At 37.1% G+C, this 19,696-nt stretch overlaps 1 protein-coding gene across 50 annotated transcripts in view; it reads left to right on the plus strand.

Annotated features, from left to right (window-relative positions):
- Positions 1 to 19,696, plus strand: part of EPB41 (erythrocyte membrane protein band 4.1) — a 221,656-nt gene that overhangs the window by 151,463 nt on the left and 50,497 nt on the right. For 6 of the 50 annotated variants that reach the window (XM_078330939.1, XM_078330964.1, XM_078330971.1 and 3 more), the window contains exons 12-14: positions 5,473 to 5,681; positions 9,974 to 10,030; positions 16,177 to 16,353. In XM_078330939.1, coding sequence (XP_078187065.1) covers positions 5,473 to 5,681; positions 9,974 to 10,030; positions 16,177 to 16,353 — 443 coding nt within the window. Of the gene's footprint in view, positions 1 to 5,472; positions 5,682 to 9,973; positions 10,031 to 10,196; positions 10,239 to 11,872; positions 11,936 to 16,176; positions 16,354 to 19,430; positions 19,482 to 19,696 lie in introns of all 50 variants that reach the window. The other 44 variants (XM_078330937.1, XM_035308423.3, XM_035308429.3 and 41 more) reach the window with 18 other exon arrangements.

Here is a 19,696-nt window from a genome sequence, read left to right on the forward strand (position 1 = left end):
TCACAGCTGAATAGTCTATTGAAGTGTGAGTGAAAGTAGAAGCAGGGTGAAGGCAAGTTTGAGGCATAATCATTTAATCTGCATATCTTTGCCATATTCAGATAACAATATCAGGCATCTCCCTCCTTGTCCAGTAAATCACCTTACCTCCAGTTTACTTTAGGTATGGGAAATGATCTTTTTATCTCCATTTTTCAGGTAAGAAAACTGAGGTTAGAAAATTTAAGTGACTTGTTCAGCGTCTCACAGACAGTAAGTTGTAAGCTAGAACAGAAATCCAGGTCTGTCTGATAGCATATCCCATAGCTTTCCCCACTAAATGGAGTTTCATGGTTATATAGGTATTATGCCTGACGTATTGTCTTTTTCTAATAGCAGAGGTAACCGAAGAGTCAATTGTTAATAAGTCAAGTGTTAGTACGCTTTGGTATCTTGAATTACAGCTTGACTGCCTTATTACATTTATATTCTGAATTTTTTTTTAAGATGCATGATCTTGTCCTAGTAATTACCACAGTTCTTGCTACGTGTATTTTAATAAATAAATATTGGCTGGGCGTGGTGGCTCACGCCTATAATCTCAGCACTTTGGGTGGCTGAGGTGGGTGGATCATTTGATGTCAGTAGTTAGAGACCAGCCAGGCCAACGTGTTGAAACCCTGTCTCTACTAAAGATATAAAAATATTAGCCAATTAGCTGGGCACGGTAGCACATGTCTGTACTCCCAGCTCCTTGGGAGACTGAGGCAGGAGAATCGCTTGACTCCAGGAGACGGAAGTTACAGTGAGCTGAGATTGTGCCTGTACTTCAGCCTGGATGACGGAGTGAGAGTCTTGTCTCGAAAAAATAACAATAAAATAAAATGTCATTCTTTCCCCACTGTATTCCAATGTCACCTTTGTTATAAATCAGGTGACTATAAATTTGGGAGTTCATTTAAGGTCTCTCTAATCTGTTGTATTGATCTTTGTCTATCCTTATGTCAGTACTACATTATCTTAATTATTCTAGCTTTTGTAAGTGTTTATCCAAGTTCTCTAACAATATTCTCTAAGATTATCTTGGCTATTCTTAGGCCGTAGCATTATCTTACACACTGTAGAATCAGATTTTCAATTTCCACTAAAAAAGTTTTAATAGTTCTCTTGGGATTTAGTTAATTATATGAATCAGTTTGGAGAGAATTGACACTATTATAATATTGAGTCTTCTGATTCACAGACATGCCTCACCTCTTTTGTTTGGGTTTTCTTTAATTTCTCTCAGGAGGCCAAGTAGTTCTGTTTTTATTTTTATTTATTTTTGCCCCTTCCCCCAAGTTCTGTTATTAAATGTCTTCTTTTTCTCTTTGTGCTATCTTCTCAGTATAAAAACTGGAAACATGTCTGTGGAACTATTTTTCCCTCCTTTTCTTAGACAATTATCTATGCTCCTTGAGAGATACTTTTTCCCATTGAGTCACCCCTCTTTTTTCAAAAAATTAATAAAGCTCTGTAAGCTAGAGATGGTGTATCAGGGAACCTTTTACAAGAATTGCTTTGTAAGGGGCCTCATTTTAATGATAAAAATGAGCATTCCCTTTCTCTTCTGTTATGTCTGGTGCTCAGAGCATCTGCTTCACCAGCTGGAGTACAAAAACTGGTTCAGATCCCAGTTTTATTATGGAGTAGTAAGTCTCAGGGGTAGCTAATAATGATGACAAGGATTTTTCAGCTTATATTTTTCTTGCATTTTTTGCTTTTCAAACCATTTCCATGTATTCCCATTTAATACGAGCTACTTAGTGAATAAGAAAAACCATTTAGAAATTACTGTTTTACTCAAGAGGAAACTGGAGCACAAAAAAAAGGGCCATACAACCAGGTAGTTCATCCATTCGGTGAGTAGTGATTACAGTGATTCTTGCCAGGGGTGTACATCCTTATCACCTTTGGTGCTTTAAAACAAAACACATGCCCAAGCCTCACTCTTAGATAGCTCATCTGACTAGAGTGGGCCTGATCATCATCTTTTTGTTTTTCAAGATCTGCAAATGATTCATGTGGTCATCTGATAAAAGAACCACCCTACTGCATACTAGCAGAAATTGTGCTAGTAGGTAACAGCTGGAAGTAGAAATTGTTTGCCTTTACTTAGTCTGATGGTTGGAGTTTTATTATTGTTTAGTTTTGTTTTGTATTTTTTGAGATGGAGTCTAGCTCTGTCGCCCAGGCTGGAGTGCAATGGCATGATCTTGGCTCACTGCAACCTCAACCTCCGAGGTTCAAGCGATTCTCCTGCCTCAGCCTCCTGAGTAGCTGGGATTACAGGCATGCACCACCACACCTGGCTAATTTTTGTATATTTAGTAGAGATGGGGTTTCACCATATTGGTCAGTCTGGTCTCAAACTCCTGACCTCGTGATCTGCCCACCTTGGCCTTCCAAAGTGCTGGGATTACAGGCATGAGCCACTGTGCCTGGCTGAATTTTATTCTTTACTGCTCTAGTATATAACTATCTAAGTTTCTTTTGTCAGCCAAGAGCAATATAGCATTGAAGTTAGTGGGTCACCATCAGCACTTTTCTTTGTGTAGACCTTCAGAAATAGGAGACACTGGATTTTTAAAATTATGTGTTCTCTACATATGCACCAAAATTTTATATATGTTAGTAACTGAATTAATAACACTGAAGACCCACACATCTTAAAAAGCAGTCACTACCCTCAACACTGTGAATATTCTAAAAAGCTTGAATTATATACATTAAATGAGTGAACTGTATGGCATGTGAATTATATCTCAAAAAAGCTGTTAAAAAAAAGCCATGATCACTACCATGATATTTTTTTTGTGATTTTGTTTATAGTCTCCTTGTTGAGAAAATGAAAGTTTCTCTCTTCAGGGCTCCCAAGTGGTATCTTTCACTTGCTTGCATATCCATGCGTATATAATTAATTTTTCCCAGCATACTCTTGAAATAATATTAACCGACAACAGAAGAAATACAAGGACTAAGGTATGCCATTAGAAGTTATTAATATTTAAGATTCATGAAGTATCTTTATAACCATTGAATATTCCTTTTCCAACTATTTTGTAGAGCTAATATCTTCCATATTTTACAAATGATTAGACTGAAGTTTGTAAGATTAAGCATCATGCCTTGGGTCACAATACTGTATGTGATTGAAATGAGTGTGGGCCTAAGACTTATGATTTGGCTTTTTCCTCTGTTCCATGCAGCCTTTCACAGCCAGGGCTTTTTATTGTAATGTTATTATTTTTCCAATCTCTGAGCTCTGTTTCTGTCAGTTTCCACACTAATACCTTCTTTTCCACATACAGTACAGATTGCCAAGGCTAGGAATGCTGAAGGCATAAATCATTTGGCTCTGCAATTAAAACCAAAGACAAGTGGCAAAATAACACATGGTGAAAGCATGGGCTATGTTTCTATGATGCCAGGCATAGTTGAATTAATTCTTTGAGAGGAGGTGTGAATATACATGTATAATGATACTTTAACACAACTGTGAACAAAATATTTTGTCACATTCCCCTGTGTTGTCAGGTTTAGTCTGCCATCTGCCATTCTTGCAGTGACTGCTTAAAGCACCCATTAGTAGTAGCTCTGTGCTAATCCAGAGTTATTACTACTAACCTAGTAGTAGCAATCTGTGCAAGAGGCCACAGATTTTTCATGGAAAGATAAAGGAGATTCTTGAATTTCTGCTGTTTTTCCTATATATCCTCTAATGAATTATTTCTTTCACTGGAAATCACAACAGGGTAATGAGCATTTCTTTCTTTCTTTTTTTTTTTTTTTTTTGAGATGGAGTCTGGCTCTGTCATCCAGGCTAGAGGGCAGTGGCATGATCTCAGTTCACTGCAACCTCTGCCTCCCGGGTTCAAGTGACTCTCTTGCCTCAGCCTCCCGAGTAGCAGGGACTATAGGTGCCTGCCACCACGCCTGGCTAATTTTTATATTTTTAGTGAAAGACAAGGTTTTGTCACATGATAGGCTGATCTCAAACTCCCGACCTCAGGTGATCCACACACCTCAGCTTCCCAAAGTGCTGGGATTACAGGTGTAAGCCACCGCACACAGCCAAGATTTCTTTCTTAATATTGTTGTATGAAGTAGTGGCAAATTTTACGTTTTTATCTGTTCAGATTCGTGGAATTCCTGTAACTGATCCTTACAGTTTATAAATCTAAAAATTTCAGGATGAATTATGTTCAGTTATAATCAGTTTAAGAATGCAGGAAAGTATATAATAAAAATTATTGATTTCCATGCAAGTTGATTAAAAGTCTGAGTACAAAAGAGGATAATGATATGTTATCAGAAACTAAATCATATAGGAGAATACTTTCATTCCTAGATACTGTCAGGTAAGTGAAGTTTTATTACAAAGTGTAAATGTTTTGTATCCCTGAAAGAATGAACATAAAAACCATAAGAAGAGTATGAGTGATTGTATTGAAGTAAGCTGTATAAAACTTAGATACAAAATATTATAAAACAACAATTAGCTCTTTGAAAAGATTGAGCTTTTATCATAAGCCTATGTAGTTTATTTTCTCTAAAACAGTCTATATGGCTTTTCTCCTAAATTAAGGTTTCCCAACCTCAGTAACTTCAGCCTCTATACACTAGATGCCAGTACCTCCTTCTCTCCCCTCCTCAGTTGTAGCAACCAAAAATGTCTCCAGACATTGCCAAATATTCTCTGGGGACAATTTACCCCAGTTGAGAACCACTGCCCTACATATAGTAGAGAAAAAGAGCTGTAATACAAATTGGTAAGACTGACAGATAGTAGGACAGAACTCAAAAGATATTTTTGTCCAGGTTTGAGGACTGACAGTCAAAAGATTTTATTTTAATCAAATCATTTACTATTGGAAAGCATCTGGTTCAAAGATTCGTCCTTTCAAGCATCAGAAAATAGTCCTGTCTTATCAGAAGAGCTATTTATCAAGTTATTTTGTAATCATTCCAAGAAGGCTTACAGAAGAAATCAGACTTAATTCTTTTTTCCTACAATATATTTTTAGGTTCCTAAAATAACCTAAAAATGAACAGATCTTTATTTTTAAAAGGCCTCATGGAAGAAAACAGATTTAGTTAACTCCCTTTTTTCCCCCACCATAGACAACATTGTAGGCTTTTGAAACTAAAATTACAAGATAAATGGATTTTCTATTTCTTTTCTTTGATCTTGTCTCCCCTGAATTCTGCATTCATGGAACATCATCATTAACACATTTTAACCTTTCTACTGAGGGTACATTTAACTTTCTTGTTTTTATCAGTTCCTTGGCAGAGCACTAATGATTTATTTTTTACCCTCTGTGTGATAGCCCACTAAATGTTGTAACATTTGTATGTATCCTGGGTTCACAATTATTTTGCCTGGTGAGTTTTAAATAATACAGTAGCTCTGGCCTTTACCTTTTTTTCCCTTTTCCCTTTCTCACATAGCAGCAGCTGTTGATTCAGCAGACCGAAGTCCTCGGCCCACTTCTGCACCCACCATTGCTCAGAGTCAGGTCGCAGAAGGCGGTGTCCCAGGTGCCTCTGCTAAAAAAACAGGGGTAGCTAAAGCACAGAAGGAAACAGTGAAGGCTGAAGTGAAAAAGGAAGAAGAGCCACCTGAGCAAGCTGAGCCAGAGCCCACAGAAGCATGGAAGGTATGTCATCAGTCCAAATACCTGGCTAACTCACTTTGTGGTTTAGAGGCCTTAACTTTTGGACCAGGAAGGCTTTCAAAGCAATTGCTTATTCTTGTAGACTCCTAATAAAGTTATTCCTCAATCTATCTAAATGAAGAAGTCTCCCATGAACCTGTAAAATATTTTCGTAGAGTATGTCAATAAGACTGTAAGCTATCTCAGAAGTTACAAGGTGACCCACACCTTGACCCAAGTTAGTGTTTTTTAAAATGAGCTTATAAAACACACCAGTATGATTGATCCTCTGCTTTTTAAAATGATTTTTACTCATCTAGAGGGAATCTCCACATTGCTTTTTAAGACTAAGCTGTGCTATTGTGATTAAAATATTTTATTTTCTAAGATGGATGTATACACATTTCCAAAGAACAGGTATTACTTAAAGCACATCTCTGTGGTTGCTGAAATCTTAAGTAGCCTTACAAAAAAGAGAAGATTCATTATGTAGGAGAGGTTATACTGCTGAGTTGCTTATGATTCTGAGTTAATTGTACCCACAGTCACTGCATGTGTTGAAAAATCACCAATTTAATTAACAGATTTCCCAGACAGTGACTACACTGACCCTTTATATGTTAAGCTTTTTAAACACATTTAAGCAGTGATGGAGTCGAGGTGCTAGCTCAGATTTATTGAAATAAATATAGGTCTTACTGTTGGCAACAGGAATTAGGAGAAGCAGTCTACATAAGAAGAATTACATTTTTATATGTCTGTTAAGAAAATTTTTTTTTTTTTAATTTGGAACTGTATAAGATCTTAGTAAGTGTCCTCTCTTTGGCAGATGGATTAACCCTGTTATTTTGGAGCCAGATTAATATCTAGTTTATCTCTAGAGCAGTAGACAATCTAACTCTGTTTTGATTGTATTTTTTTAAAAAAGAAAAAATACTGTCAGGCCAGGTGTAATCCTAGTACTTTGGGAGAGTGAGGCAGGTGGATCACTTGAGCCCAGGAATTCAAGACCAGCTTTGGCAAAATCGCAAAACCCATGTCTACAAAAAATGCAAAAATTAGCTGGGTATGGTGACGTGCACCTGTAGTCCCAGCTCCTTAGGAGACTGAGACAGAAGGATAACTTGAACCTGAGAAGTTGAGGAGGCTTCAGTGAGCGGAGATTGAACCACTGCACTTTAGCCTGGGTGACAAAATGAGACCCTGTCTTAAATGGTGAAACCCCATCTCTACTAAAAATATAAAAATTAGCTGGGCATGGTGGCAGGTGCATGTAATCCCAGCTACTGGGGAGGCTTAGGCAGAAGAACTGCTCAAACCTAGGAGGCACAGGTTGCAGTGAGCCAAGATTGTGCCACTGTACTCCAGCCTGAGTGACAGAGCAAGACTCTGGCTCAAAAAAATCATAATAAATAAACAGTTAAATATGACATAGTTTTACTGTCCATTTGGCACTACCTTGAGTCCAGAGAGAAAAACAGATTGAGTGAGTGGTTCGTGTTTGCATTTTTATACCTAGCCAGATATTTATGACATTGGTCATCAAGTTCAGTGTCAACAATGCCTTTTTAATGTTAGATTACCTCCTCAGTTTTTAATGTTAGAATATCTCACCGGGACCTTGTGACTATCCTTCCATTTGTTATACTAACTAAAAAGTGTTGGATTACTGGAATTGTCAGGGGAATCTTCCTAGTGCCTAATATTCCTCTGGCTTCTGTTAACTTACTTGTTCTCCTTTTTCCCTGTAACATAGACATAAATATCTTCAACAGTAGACTCCCTTTGCTCTTGGGAACTTAGCAGAGTGAAGAGATCACTATCTGGTATATGCTTTCCATTTTAAGTGCCAGATAGGGGGTCTTATTGCCAATTAATTCTACATAGATACATGTTTTGAGTTACTTGTATTGAAATGAGACTGAATGCCACCTCTGATAACCTATTACTGTAATAGTGGTGGCAGAATTAAGGGTGACTCTGAGCTAATTTTATATGTAGCAGTTAGAAAATAACTATGATGGCCAGGCATGGTGGCTCACACCAATCCCAGTAATTTGGGAGGCCAAGATGGGTGGATCATCTGAGGTCAGAAGTTCGAGACCAGCCTGTGTCTCGACAACATGGCAAAACACTGTCTTACTAAAAATGCAAAAATTAGCTGGGCCTGGTGGCAGACACCTATAATCTCAGCTACTCGGGAGGCTGAGGCAGAGAATCACTTGAACCTGGGAGGTGGAGGTTGCAGTGAGCCGAGATTACATCACTGCCCTCCAGTCTGGGTGACAGAGCAAGACTCTGTCTCAAAAAGAAAAAAAAAAAAGTGACATTTACATGAAGCCATATTTATTATATATAGCAATAATAGTGATAAAGTAGGCTTGTATCTGTGAAAATTTCATTATCTGACATTAGTTTGGTGCCAGGTAGAGATAGCTTTTTGTTGTCACTTTAATGAGATCTATTCTGAAAGTACTGTGGTAGGTACTATCTCCCCCATGTATATTGTTATCTCACTTAATATTCTATGTAGGGTCATAGACAGAACTACTATTGCAACTTGGCCTCAATTCTTAAACTGAAGTAGAGGCTCTCAGTTTTCTGCTATTGGATTAATAAGGATCTGAAGCAAAAAGAAGTAATTATTCATTTGAAGAAGAAATTTAAGCTTTGTAAAATAATTTAACACTATCATTTGCTAAATGTATAATTCTAGAAAGGCATTATCTCCATTTTATCCATAAGAAATTTAAGGTCTGGGGTAAAAAACATGTTAATGACCACACACCAAGTATGCTGGGACTCAGCATAGAAATGACCCAAAATTGTTAATTACCCCTGATAATTAAAGTGCAGTAGCAGGATGTGCTTAATACTTGATGTTGTCACAAAGTTTGGTGATCTGTTAGGTTTTTTAGACTCAATTTAGAGAAAATAGCACAATGACATTGTACTCCAAAGTAATGCTGCTTAGTGTGATTAAAAAGAATATCAACACCACAGATTGATCAGGTTCTGTAAAGAACTTAATGATACAAAATGATTTAGCCCTTAGTAAAAACAATTAATTTTTTAATTTAAAATATCCAATGCTTTGGGCGTTGCTCACTCTAATATGCTCCCTCTTAATAGTATGGTTTTTTAAAATTAATTACTCCATTTTCTACATATAAAATGACATTACTAAAGGTATTTCAAAGCAAGGCAGGAGACCTTAGCTATTCTCTTTTTACTGTTATTAAGGATGAATCTTGCTCTTCTACCAAACACACAGGTTCCAGCTCCCTAGAAGAGATTGCAGTGTGTTGAATGTTGTGGCTGAATCCTGCATGTGCTTGTTTATAAACCAGTCCTGGGAGTAATTGCATGTGTTAGTCAAAATTTAAATTGAGTTTATTGTAATGTTTTGTTGTGTAATAAACTGAAGAATGAAGTACCTCCTTAAGAATATTGATCAACTAACAAAGTCCTTTGTGTTTACCAGTTTGGTGTCATATGTGGTTTATTACATGTGTGCTTTAACTGTAAAGATTTTCTTTTTCTTCCTATCATATATGTCATACATTGAAAACTTCATGTGTAAATTTGCTAATTAATTGTTATTTAAAGTACTTCCAGATCTTTTTTTTTTTTTTTTTGAAACGGAGTCTCGCTGTCACCCAGGCTGGAGTTTAGTAGCACGATCTCAGCTCACTGCAATCTCCGCCTCCCGGGTTCACATGGTTCTCCTGCCTCAGCCTCCTGAGTAGCTGGGATTACAGGCATGTGCCACCATGCCCAGCTAATTTTTTGTATTTTTAGTAGAGACGGAGTTTCACTATGTTGGTCAGGCTGGTCTCAAACTCCTGACCTTGTGATCTGCCCGCCTTGGCCTCCCAGAATGCTGGGATTACAGGTGTGAGCCACCATGCCCAGCCCAGATCATTTTCCAAAGGCAAAACACAAACATGGCTATTGCATTAAATAGGCCTAAATTATTATTTCTAGTGGGTACTGTTTTATAAATAAACATGAAAATACGTTTTCTTCATCAGTAGAATGCTTACCTTAATTTTCTTTTTTGATAATTTGGATATACATATTACTTTTTTAGCCCTTGAAAATGTGATGGTAAACACAGATGACTTTTGGGAGTAATATCCTTCCCTGTAACACCCTCCACAAGACTGCATCATGATGATTACATGTCAGCATATTTCACAACTAGCTTAAAGATGCAGGTTATTTGGAAACAACACTATTCATAGAAACCTACTAACCTAAAATGTTTTTACTACTTTATTTCTTAAATGTAGGTGGAAAAATCCCACACCGAGGTGACAGTACCCACCTCAAATGGTGACCAAACACAGGTTTGTGCCAACAGGCCACTTATTCCTTTTTCCCTCCATTGCCTCAGTTTTTTTCTTCTCCCTTACTCCCTTCTCCTTAAAAAAAATTATAAAATGAAGGTTCAAACAAACTTCAATGAGCAACATTTTATCATTTTTCTGTCTTTTTTAAATTATGGCAAAACAGAAGCTTGCAGAAAAAACTGAAGATCTGATAAGAATGAGGAAGGTTAGCCATTTTTCACTTTCATAAAACTACATTGCCATTTCACCCATGCTGACTTACAGTGCATTAAAAAGACAGTGATCCATTCTTTTCATTGATTTCTTTTAATCAGGAGTTGTTAATACTTTCAAATAATGGATATGGGCCAGGCATATTGGCTCACGCCTATAATCCCAGCACTTTGGGAGGCCAAGGCAGCAAGAGCACTTGAGGTCAGGAGTTTGAGACTGGCCTGGACAACATGATGAAACCCCTTCTCTACTAAAAATACAAAAATTAGCCAGGTGTGTTGATGCACAACTTTAATCTCAGCTACTTGGGAGGCTGAGGCATGAGAATTGCTTGAACCCAGGAGGTAGAGGTTGCAGTGAGCCGAGCCGCTGTGCTCCAGCCTGAGGATTAGAGGAAGACCCTGTCTCAAAAAAAAAAAAAAAAAAAGAAACCCCAAAACAAATAACAGATAGGTATATACACATATATTTGCATATAATTGAAGAAGGCATAATCCTGTACTGTGTATTGAAAAGTTTCATTAAACTTTTCAGTAGCAAAATACCTTTTTAAGCAAAATGAAATAATCAGTGAGAGTCAAACCTATCTTTTATATTTAACATTTATAAGAACTGTTTCACAATGACATCATATTCTTGGAATCATTGATAATATTTTATACGCATTTATCATAAAATGAAAATCATCATAGCTGGGATTACAAATGGCTAATGCCTGTAATCCTAGTAGTACTTTGGGAAGTCGAGGCAAGAGGATCCCTTGAGCCCAGGAGTTCAAGACCAGACTGGGCAAGAGATAGGGAGGCCCTGTCTCTTCCAAAAATAAAAATAAATTAACTGGGCATGGTGATGTGCTCCTGTAGTCCCAGCTACTTGGGAGGCTGAGGCAGGAGGATCACTTGAGTCCAGGAGGTTGAGGCTGCAGGAGCCACGACTGCACCACTACATTCTAGTGTACGTGACAGAGTAAGACCCTGTCTCCAAAAAAACACCCACTTTAGCAGCAGCTACCAGTAATGTTTGTAACTATGGGTTTGACTTCTCTGCGTCTCATTCTTTTCATCTATAGAGTGGGACGAATCAGTTTAAATCAGTTAACTAAATATATTTATTGGCTGATCATGTATAAAATGATCATCTTTCTTATATCTTTTTTATAAAAGGTATTAGAGATCTAGATACTGTAGTGTTGCTAAGTATGAAATATATCCCAAAAGCTAAATCATGTTTTTAAAGCATTTCTTCACATAGTACATAGTTCTATAGTACATAGAATTTCAGCATTTTTTAAGTCATATGTTTTAAGGTAACCCTCAAACAGTTTAATTTCAAAAATGAACATAAAACAGCTTGTTACATAAGAAGCCAATGAAGCCAGGAGCACTGTCTATTTAAATAACATCATCACATTCTTTCATCATTCATGAACAAGGTCATCATTTTCTCATGGTAATCATGTCCTCTGTGTGTCCTTGTGATTCTCTGACCATTTCATGTTGGCATATCCTGCGCTGTGGACATTTAATTTTAAGTATTTTTTGGTTTGCCAATTTTCAGTTTTTTCCTGCAAGAACAACATTTTAATTTGTTATGCTTTTCTGTTTTTCCCCCCTTTCATTTTCACAGAAAAAAAGAGAAAGACTAGATGGTGAAAACATTTATATCAGACATAGCAATTTAATGTTGGAGGTTTGTATGAACTTGAAGCTTATTTCAGTTGGTTGCCTGGAACCTTCTGCATTCTTTGCTGATCCCCTTTTCTTCATTCTGTGCTGCATTTGGTTTTGCATGCCATTGCATGAAGGAACTTTAGGTTTAAAATGCTTTTGCATGTTGGTGAACATGAAGATATGCAAACATCTCGCCTTCTGATTCTTCTTAGTTTCCATCTGTCATACTTAACCTGGTAAAATATATGATTGGGACTACCTCTATCTCTCATGGTTCCATTGTTTTACCCACCTTTAGAAAATTCTACATCATTGCTAAAAGTTCCTTTAATTTTTCAAGAGTATAAGCTGCATCTGTCCCAAATGCAAATTTGTACTATTCTTTCATTTTCTGAACTAAGATAGTGCGAAAAAGAAGGGAATTTGGAATGGACTTAAAATATTGGAGATAGTAGAAAAATGACAGAACTGTGGGGGAAAAAAGCAAAATATAAGAAGGAAAGAGGGAAGCCTAGTGTTTACTGAGTAGTTACTATAAGATAGTTTAATCATAAAAACAGGCCTGTGAGTATGAGATTGTTTTAAAGATGAGAAAATCAGGCTGGGCACACTGGCTCACGCCTGTAATCCCAGCACTTTGGGAGGCTGAGATGGGTGGATCACTTGAGGTCAGGAGTTCAAGACCAGCCTGGCCAACATGGTGAAACTCTGTCTCTTAAAACAAAATGAAACAAAAAAAAAAAGATGAGAAAATTGAAGCTCAAAGAAATTAGGTAATTTCCCTATCATCACAGAACTGGTAAAGCCAAGATGTGAGTTAGGATCTATCCAACTCTATTAAACTACACTATTTTCCACTCAGAAATAGCAACATGTTGTCTGCTATGGGAGTTGTAAGATTATTTTCTGACACGGCAGCTCAGCCTCCCAGACTCCTCCCATCTCAATTTCCTGAGTAGCTGGGACTACCGGTGCACGCCGCAATGCCCAGCTAATTTTTACATTTTTGGTAGAGACAGGATCTCAGTATGTTGCCCAGGCCGGTCTTGAACTCCTGGACTCAATCGATCCTGCTGCTTCGGCCTCCCAAACTGCTGGGATTACAGGCTTGAGCCACTGGACCCAGCCTAAACTTTAAAAACCAGATCTCTGGCTTAATATATAGCCTCTAATAATTATTTAAACCTCATCTTATTCTTTGTCAATATCTGTGTTTTGAGAACCTGTTATATGTATCAAGTACTTTCAGAAAAGTTATGCCCAGCCTTTATTGAACATTTATTGCATGGTGGGTGCAATACCAAGTGCTTAACATATATTTGTCTTGTTTAACATGAAGTTTTCCAAGGCTGGACTATCAGATATTTCAAACTTGGCAACTAGATCTCTTTGTTTTAGCCCATATCTTAAACTAGACCTGAGTAGTTCCATCTTCAGAGATTAGGAAGAATAGTGAGTGTTGGTTGATTTCCTTTATTTGGCAGTGTAACATCTTGAAATTCTAAACATCCATATTTCTTGACTAGTTCATCTTCAGTACTTCGTCTTAACTGGAACCTGCAGTACCAATCATATATTTGTTCTTTGTTCCATGAGGTGTGTTATGGCTTCTGAGAGTCACAAAGTCCCTGCGTGTGATGTGTTTTTCCCTCAGCATTTCATTGACAGCCATGAGAGGGGATTTCTAAATAAGTGTGTTTGAAAATTAAAACTACTAACTGCCTTTTGAGAACATTTTATATTTAATGAAGTGTTTGGTTGCTGCTAAAATTATGAAATGATAGGCCTCAAAAAGTGTCTAACCTGAACACAGCCAAAGTAATTTGACCATCATTCTTTAGTTATTATAAAGTTTTTTCCCCTTTTAAAGAAGTTCTCTCAAGTTATCTGTCACTCTAGCAGGTTTTTTTTTTCCTAAGCATCCCTCCTCCCCCTTCTCCTACCCCGCCCCCACTAATGCTTTGTTCTGGCACAAATAAGGTCGAGTTCATTTTTAGAGCTACCACCTCCTCCTCCATCTCCCAGAGAGAACCTGTAGCAAGTTGTCTATGACAAATTCTATTTGGAACAGGTCCCTTTGAGATCTTAATTTTATTCTGTGCCCCCACAGGTTTCTTACAAAACCAGCTAAGAAGGATGGAGAAAGCTCCCTCAGAAACTACTGGTTTTACCAGAACATTTATTTTCTCAGGTTCCAAGCCAATCCAAAGCTAGGCAAGAAGAGTAGCAAATCACAAGTTAAAAGGTTAACTCAGAGAGGTATTGTTTTACACAGCATCTCTTGCTCATTTTTGTTTTGCTCCATTCATACTTTTAACCCTCCCAAATATATTAAGTTGTCTTGACCCAAACAGATTTAATTTCCAGTAAGGAGCTAGGTCACCGGACCTGACATGCTGAGTGGGTCTGGTTGCTCAGTCCAACACTGAATCTTTGAATGGGCTTGTTCATGCTTTTCTTTAGTTAGTAGACATGCTTGCTTTCTTTCAGCTGGAACAAAAGTGCAGACTGTTGTTTCCCCTACAGTGAAGTCCATATTCATAAATATACTCACATTTCATCCCTGCAAGCAAAACACTCTTCTGGGGTAGCTACAGGATCACCCTTTTGGAGTTAGCTTTCTGTTTGATCTCAAAGCAGGTATATATGGTTCAGTCTTGCAAAAATAAAAAGAATAGACTAGTTAATGAATTTTCTGAATGAATATCTCCAGAATCAAAATCATCTTGCTGATTATTCTTCTTATGCTGTTTTCCCTTTGACATTGCTTTTGAAAAAGTTTTATTTAGTTAAAATCTATATTACCCTCAGAAAAAACTTATAAACAAATTTTGATTTAAATGAATTCTAATTTTTTTTTTCTGAATCCTACCACTAGACTGCCAGGGAGAATACTAATTTTTTTACTCCAATACAGCTGTTTCCTACAGAACCAAAAAAGAAAAACTAATCCCACAATTCACCTAGCATATTAGGAGATGTATTTAGCATTATGCTTTTCTTGGATACAGAGCTGCCTTGATGTATAATAAACACAGAATTTTTTACAGTCATCAAGTGATGGGCTCCCACATGTTTTGATCTCAAGCATAGATCTTTTAAGGTTTTTTGAAGTGTTGTTGGACAAAGAACATTTGAGTTTTTGTCTTCAAGTTATATTTACCAGATTATTTTTGGCCAAGTCCCCTTTTGAAAGTTGTTTTATACCTCCTTTTATATAAACCTGAATATTATTTCTAGATCATGCTTTATTAACCTAAACTTTGTTCATTTCTCCCTGGAATGTTCCTTTAATAGCTTGCCTGAACCTCAGGTTGCCCAGTATTCAAATTTACTAGAATATACACCTACTATATACTCACAAAAATTAAAAAAAAATTTTAATCTGCTGTAACAGTTGAATTATTTTAAATTGTCAAGGAGATATTTCAGGTATTTCGTGAACTCTTATTAACTCACTCCCAATCCTTTGGAGGTTATTGGAAGAAGTCCCTGTTTTGAATTGTACTAAGGAATGAAGTGAAGCTGTTAGAAGCTAGAAAGCCTAACGCTTTTAGTTTATGTGCATATTATTGACAAAAAAAGGCATTGTATTATGTACCTCTGAGTGATTTTTCAGAGATAGTAACAGTCTGCTCTGGAGTCTTTAGGAATTTCCGTAATACATTCTTACATCAAAAAAGGGCTATTCTTGTTCCTAAAAAAGCAAAAACAACCACCTAGTAATAGAGAAGTAAAACCATTTCCAGGTAGAAATAGAGGGGTATTGTATGTTTGCAACTCAACAAGACAAGATAGCCAATGTTGGAAGTCATATGTTTCACCATGCCTTCATTAAACAGTTTATCTATTGCTATCTCCATCCTGCTGAGCTGAGCCTAAAATAATTTATCAAGCTGAGTCTAATTGAGTAGTGGAATTACCTTCTTGGGATGAGGAGTTAGAGATCTGGTGCTGCATCATAATGGGAAGAAGAATCATAAATTAATGCGTGAGCTCTTTATGGGTTATATAACTGCTAACAGCTATGGCGTTGTGATACTTCACAGCTTCTAAGAAAAGCACTTTATTTAAAGAAAAAAAAAAGGCAAGCAAATATACCAGGTTGTATATTTATAATTTGAATGCAGTTTATGATTAGTAACATCTGTCCTGGATGTGGTGTGTTTTCTACCAGTGCCCAGTCTCTGATGGATTGCCCTTGGTATATTTCTTGTCCTGATTATGCATTGTTTTGCATCTTTGTCCTTTCAACTCTAGGATTTAGACAAAAGTCAAGAGGAGATCAAAAAACATCATGCCAGCATCAGTGAGCTGAAAAAGAACTTCATGGAGTCTGTACCAGAACCACGGCCTAGTGAATGGGATAAACGCTTATCCACTCACTCCCCCTTCCGAACTCTTAACATCAATGGACAAATCCCCACAGGAGAAGGAGTGAGTACTTTGTCTACATGACCAATTGTGAAAATGGAGAGCATAAATGTTTTTATGTATTAATATTCTGTATCTGAGAGAAAGCTTCAGAGCTGAAATTTGGATTTGATGTCTCACTAAATTGATTACTGCTTTCAGGCATTTGTAATCAAATATTTGTTTTTTTAAGTCATGTAGGCTACCCAGTCCAATTACAGGAACCATTTGGAACCACCACTAGATGATTAACCTCTAAGAACTATCTCTGCAGCTACATGCTTCTGGCTGCTATATGTTTCTAAATTGACCATAAGCCAGTAGAGGTTTGTTTGTATTCAAACTGCTTTCAGGGACTAGAAAGTTTACTAAATTTAGGAAGGTCAAAATAGAAAAGAGATTAGTCTTTTTAAAAAAGCTTTATTTGAACATTTGTACAAATTAGAAATATCTAGGGCTGGGCAGGGTTACTCACACCTGTAATCCTAGCACTTTGGGAGGCCAAGGCGGACGATCGCAAGATCAGAGGTTCGAGACCAGCCTGATCAACATGGTGAAACCCCATCTCTACCAAAAATACAAAAAATTAGCTGGGTGTAATGGCGGGCACCTGTAATCCCAGCTACTCAGGAGGCTGAGGCAGGAGGATTGCTTGAATCCGGGAGGCGGAGGTTGCAGTGAGCCGAGATTGTACCACTACACTCCAGCCCTGGAGACAGAATGAGACTCTGCCTAAAAACAAAGAAAAAAAGAAATAAATATCTGGAATGGTTGTCCACAATTATATAGTAAACCAAGGAGACCCCTAAGCAAGAGAATTCAGAACTCCAAATAGTTATGACTGTATTTCAATTTTAGAAAAACTATTTATTGGCTGGGTGTGATGGCTCATGCTTGTAATCCCAGCACTTCGGGAGGCCAAGACAGGCAGATCACTTGAGTCCAGGAATTTAAGACTTACCTGGGCAACATGACAAAACCCCATCTCTACAAAAATACAAAAATTAGTCAGGTATTGTGACGTACACCTGTGTAGTCCAGCTACTCAGGGGGCTGAAGGAGGAGGATTGTTTAAGCCCAGGAGATCAAGGCTGCAGTGAGCCATGATTGCACCACTACACTCCTGCCTGGGTGACAGAGTGAGACCCTGTTTCAAAAAAGAAAAAAAGAAAAGAAAAAAAAACTATTTTGTCTTTATGAGTAACATTAAACTTTTAATACACTGTTTTGTAAGATAGTCACAATTAGAGGAGGCCAGAGATACCTTTCAGGGGCTGTTCTTTTTCTGTTATTGTTATCATTACCTATTTTAGAAATCCTACATCTGAATAAATAATTCAGTTATTAATTCAGTTATTTATTCAGATGTAGGATTTCTAAAATAGTTAATAATTCATTTATTCAGATGTAGGATTTCTAAAATTTATTTAGATATAGGATTTCTAAAATAGGTAATGACAACAATAACAGAAACTTATTTTCATCTATTAAATAGATATTTTCATCTATTAAACATTTAATGAAAATATCTTGAAGGTTACCAGGCACATATACCCCAAAAGTTTTTATCTTTAGTCAGTACAAGTGAAATATTTATATAGTCACAATGACTCAATTGGTGATTATAATGATTTAAAAATTATGTGCTTGTTTCCCCCCCAAAATAATAGCAATACTGGTTAAAAAGGGTAAAATGATGTCTTAATAATTTAAAAAAAAAATTTTTTTTTTTTTCCAGAATTTATGGTAAACTATCCAAATTATTATTTAGTTTCTGGAACTGGAGAAGGTGATAAAAGTTGGTTCACAGGCTGGGGTGGTGGCTAACGCCTGTAATCCTAGCACTTTCGGAGGCTAAGGTGGGCGGGTCACCTGAGGTCAGGAGTTTGAGACCAGCCTGGCCAACGTGGTAAAACCCTGTCTCTACTAAAAATACAAAAAGATTAGCTGGGTGTGGTGGTGGGCGTCTATAATCCCAGCTACTCAGTAGGCTGAAGCAGGAAAATCGCTTGAACCCAGGAGGCAGAGATTACAGTGGGCCAAGATTGCATCACTACAGTCCAGCCTGGGCAACAGAGTGAGACTCCGTCTTATTTAAAAAAAAAAAAAAAAAAAAAAAGTTGGTTCACAAAGGGTACTTTTTGTATTTTTCAAAGCCTGACTAAAATTGGCTAACAATTCTCCAGAGTTGAACCAGTTTCACAAATAAGGCTGGAGAGTACCTGAGTGATGGGCAGCTAAATAGAATTACCAGGGATGATAGGACGCTGTTGTTTCCTAATCTCTGTCCTCTCCCTGTTTTCTGATATAAATGGATATTAGTTTTGTGTTCTAAATCTAGAGCATGTATCCTGAACTGAGACAATAACTCTGCTTTCTGGGCAAGACCACTGTTTTCAGTGTCAGTCGGATATTTAATTTTGATGTATCCCTAGTAATAAGAGTCATATAGGGCCTAGTTCTAGTTGTGGCTTGAACAATTCTGAACAAGTCATTTATCATATTGGGCCTCAGTTTACAGAGTAGATGACCTTTAAGGTCCCTGTTAACTCTAAAATTCTGTTAAGTCTGTGACTCAATGAGAAAATTCCTTGTTGCTATTTCACCCGGCTAACCCTATCTATAAACTATGACTGCATATTTTCTAGAAGTTTTCTTTTTGACTCTGTGCAAGTAATAAAAGATGTTCAACTACTTTGAAAAAGTAACTTGGCACTCTCTTGGATGAGGTTGGGTAAATTTGAATTGGTCTCCATTTCCAGAAAATATCTTATGTCTTCTAATAGAAACCTTTCAGAAATCATCTGAGGGCTGGTTTTGGGAATGGTGATGTCATTCTGTGTACTTTAAAGAAATAAACTAAACTAGATCCATGGGAGTGCTTGAACAATTTTAGCTCTATGCTAAATGAATAATGTAATAAATAAGCACTGTACTATGGTGACCTTTAATATTGGATAATTCTACTTTCTAGCATATCTTACTTTTTCCTTAACAATTGAAATAATATTTCTGTTCTCTGGGGATACCTCTTCCACCTTTGACAGTATTGTTGTTGCATTGCAAGGCAACTGAATTTTATATAATTTGTGTATAACCAGGTGAAGAAAACTTCTATCCTTCCCTCGGAAAGAAAGGTTGGTGGGCCAGAGGTAAAGCTGCTGTTATGACTTGTGCTTCTCAATCAGAATTTGCTCTTGTCATGGCACTAAGCAGATAATCCCCCCAGAACTGAACAACAGCTGCTGAATCCTTTTTTTCTTTTGGCTGTACTAGTAAATTCACACCCACAGCCTTTTGGCCTAACACTTAACACTTCCACTGCTGCAGCTTTTGCAGCTTTCAATTGCTTATTTCGGCGCATGGC

The sequence above is a fragment of the Callithrix jacchus genome, chromosome 7, assembly GCF_049354715.1.
Source record: "Callithrix jacchus isolate 240 chromosome 7, calJac240_pri, whole genome shotgun sequence".
Classification (NCBI taxonomy): Eukaryota; Metazoa; Chordata; class Mammalia; order Primates; family Cebidae; genus Callithrix; species Callithrix jacchus.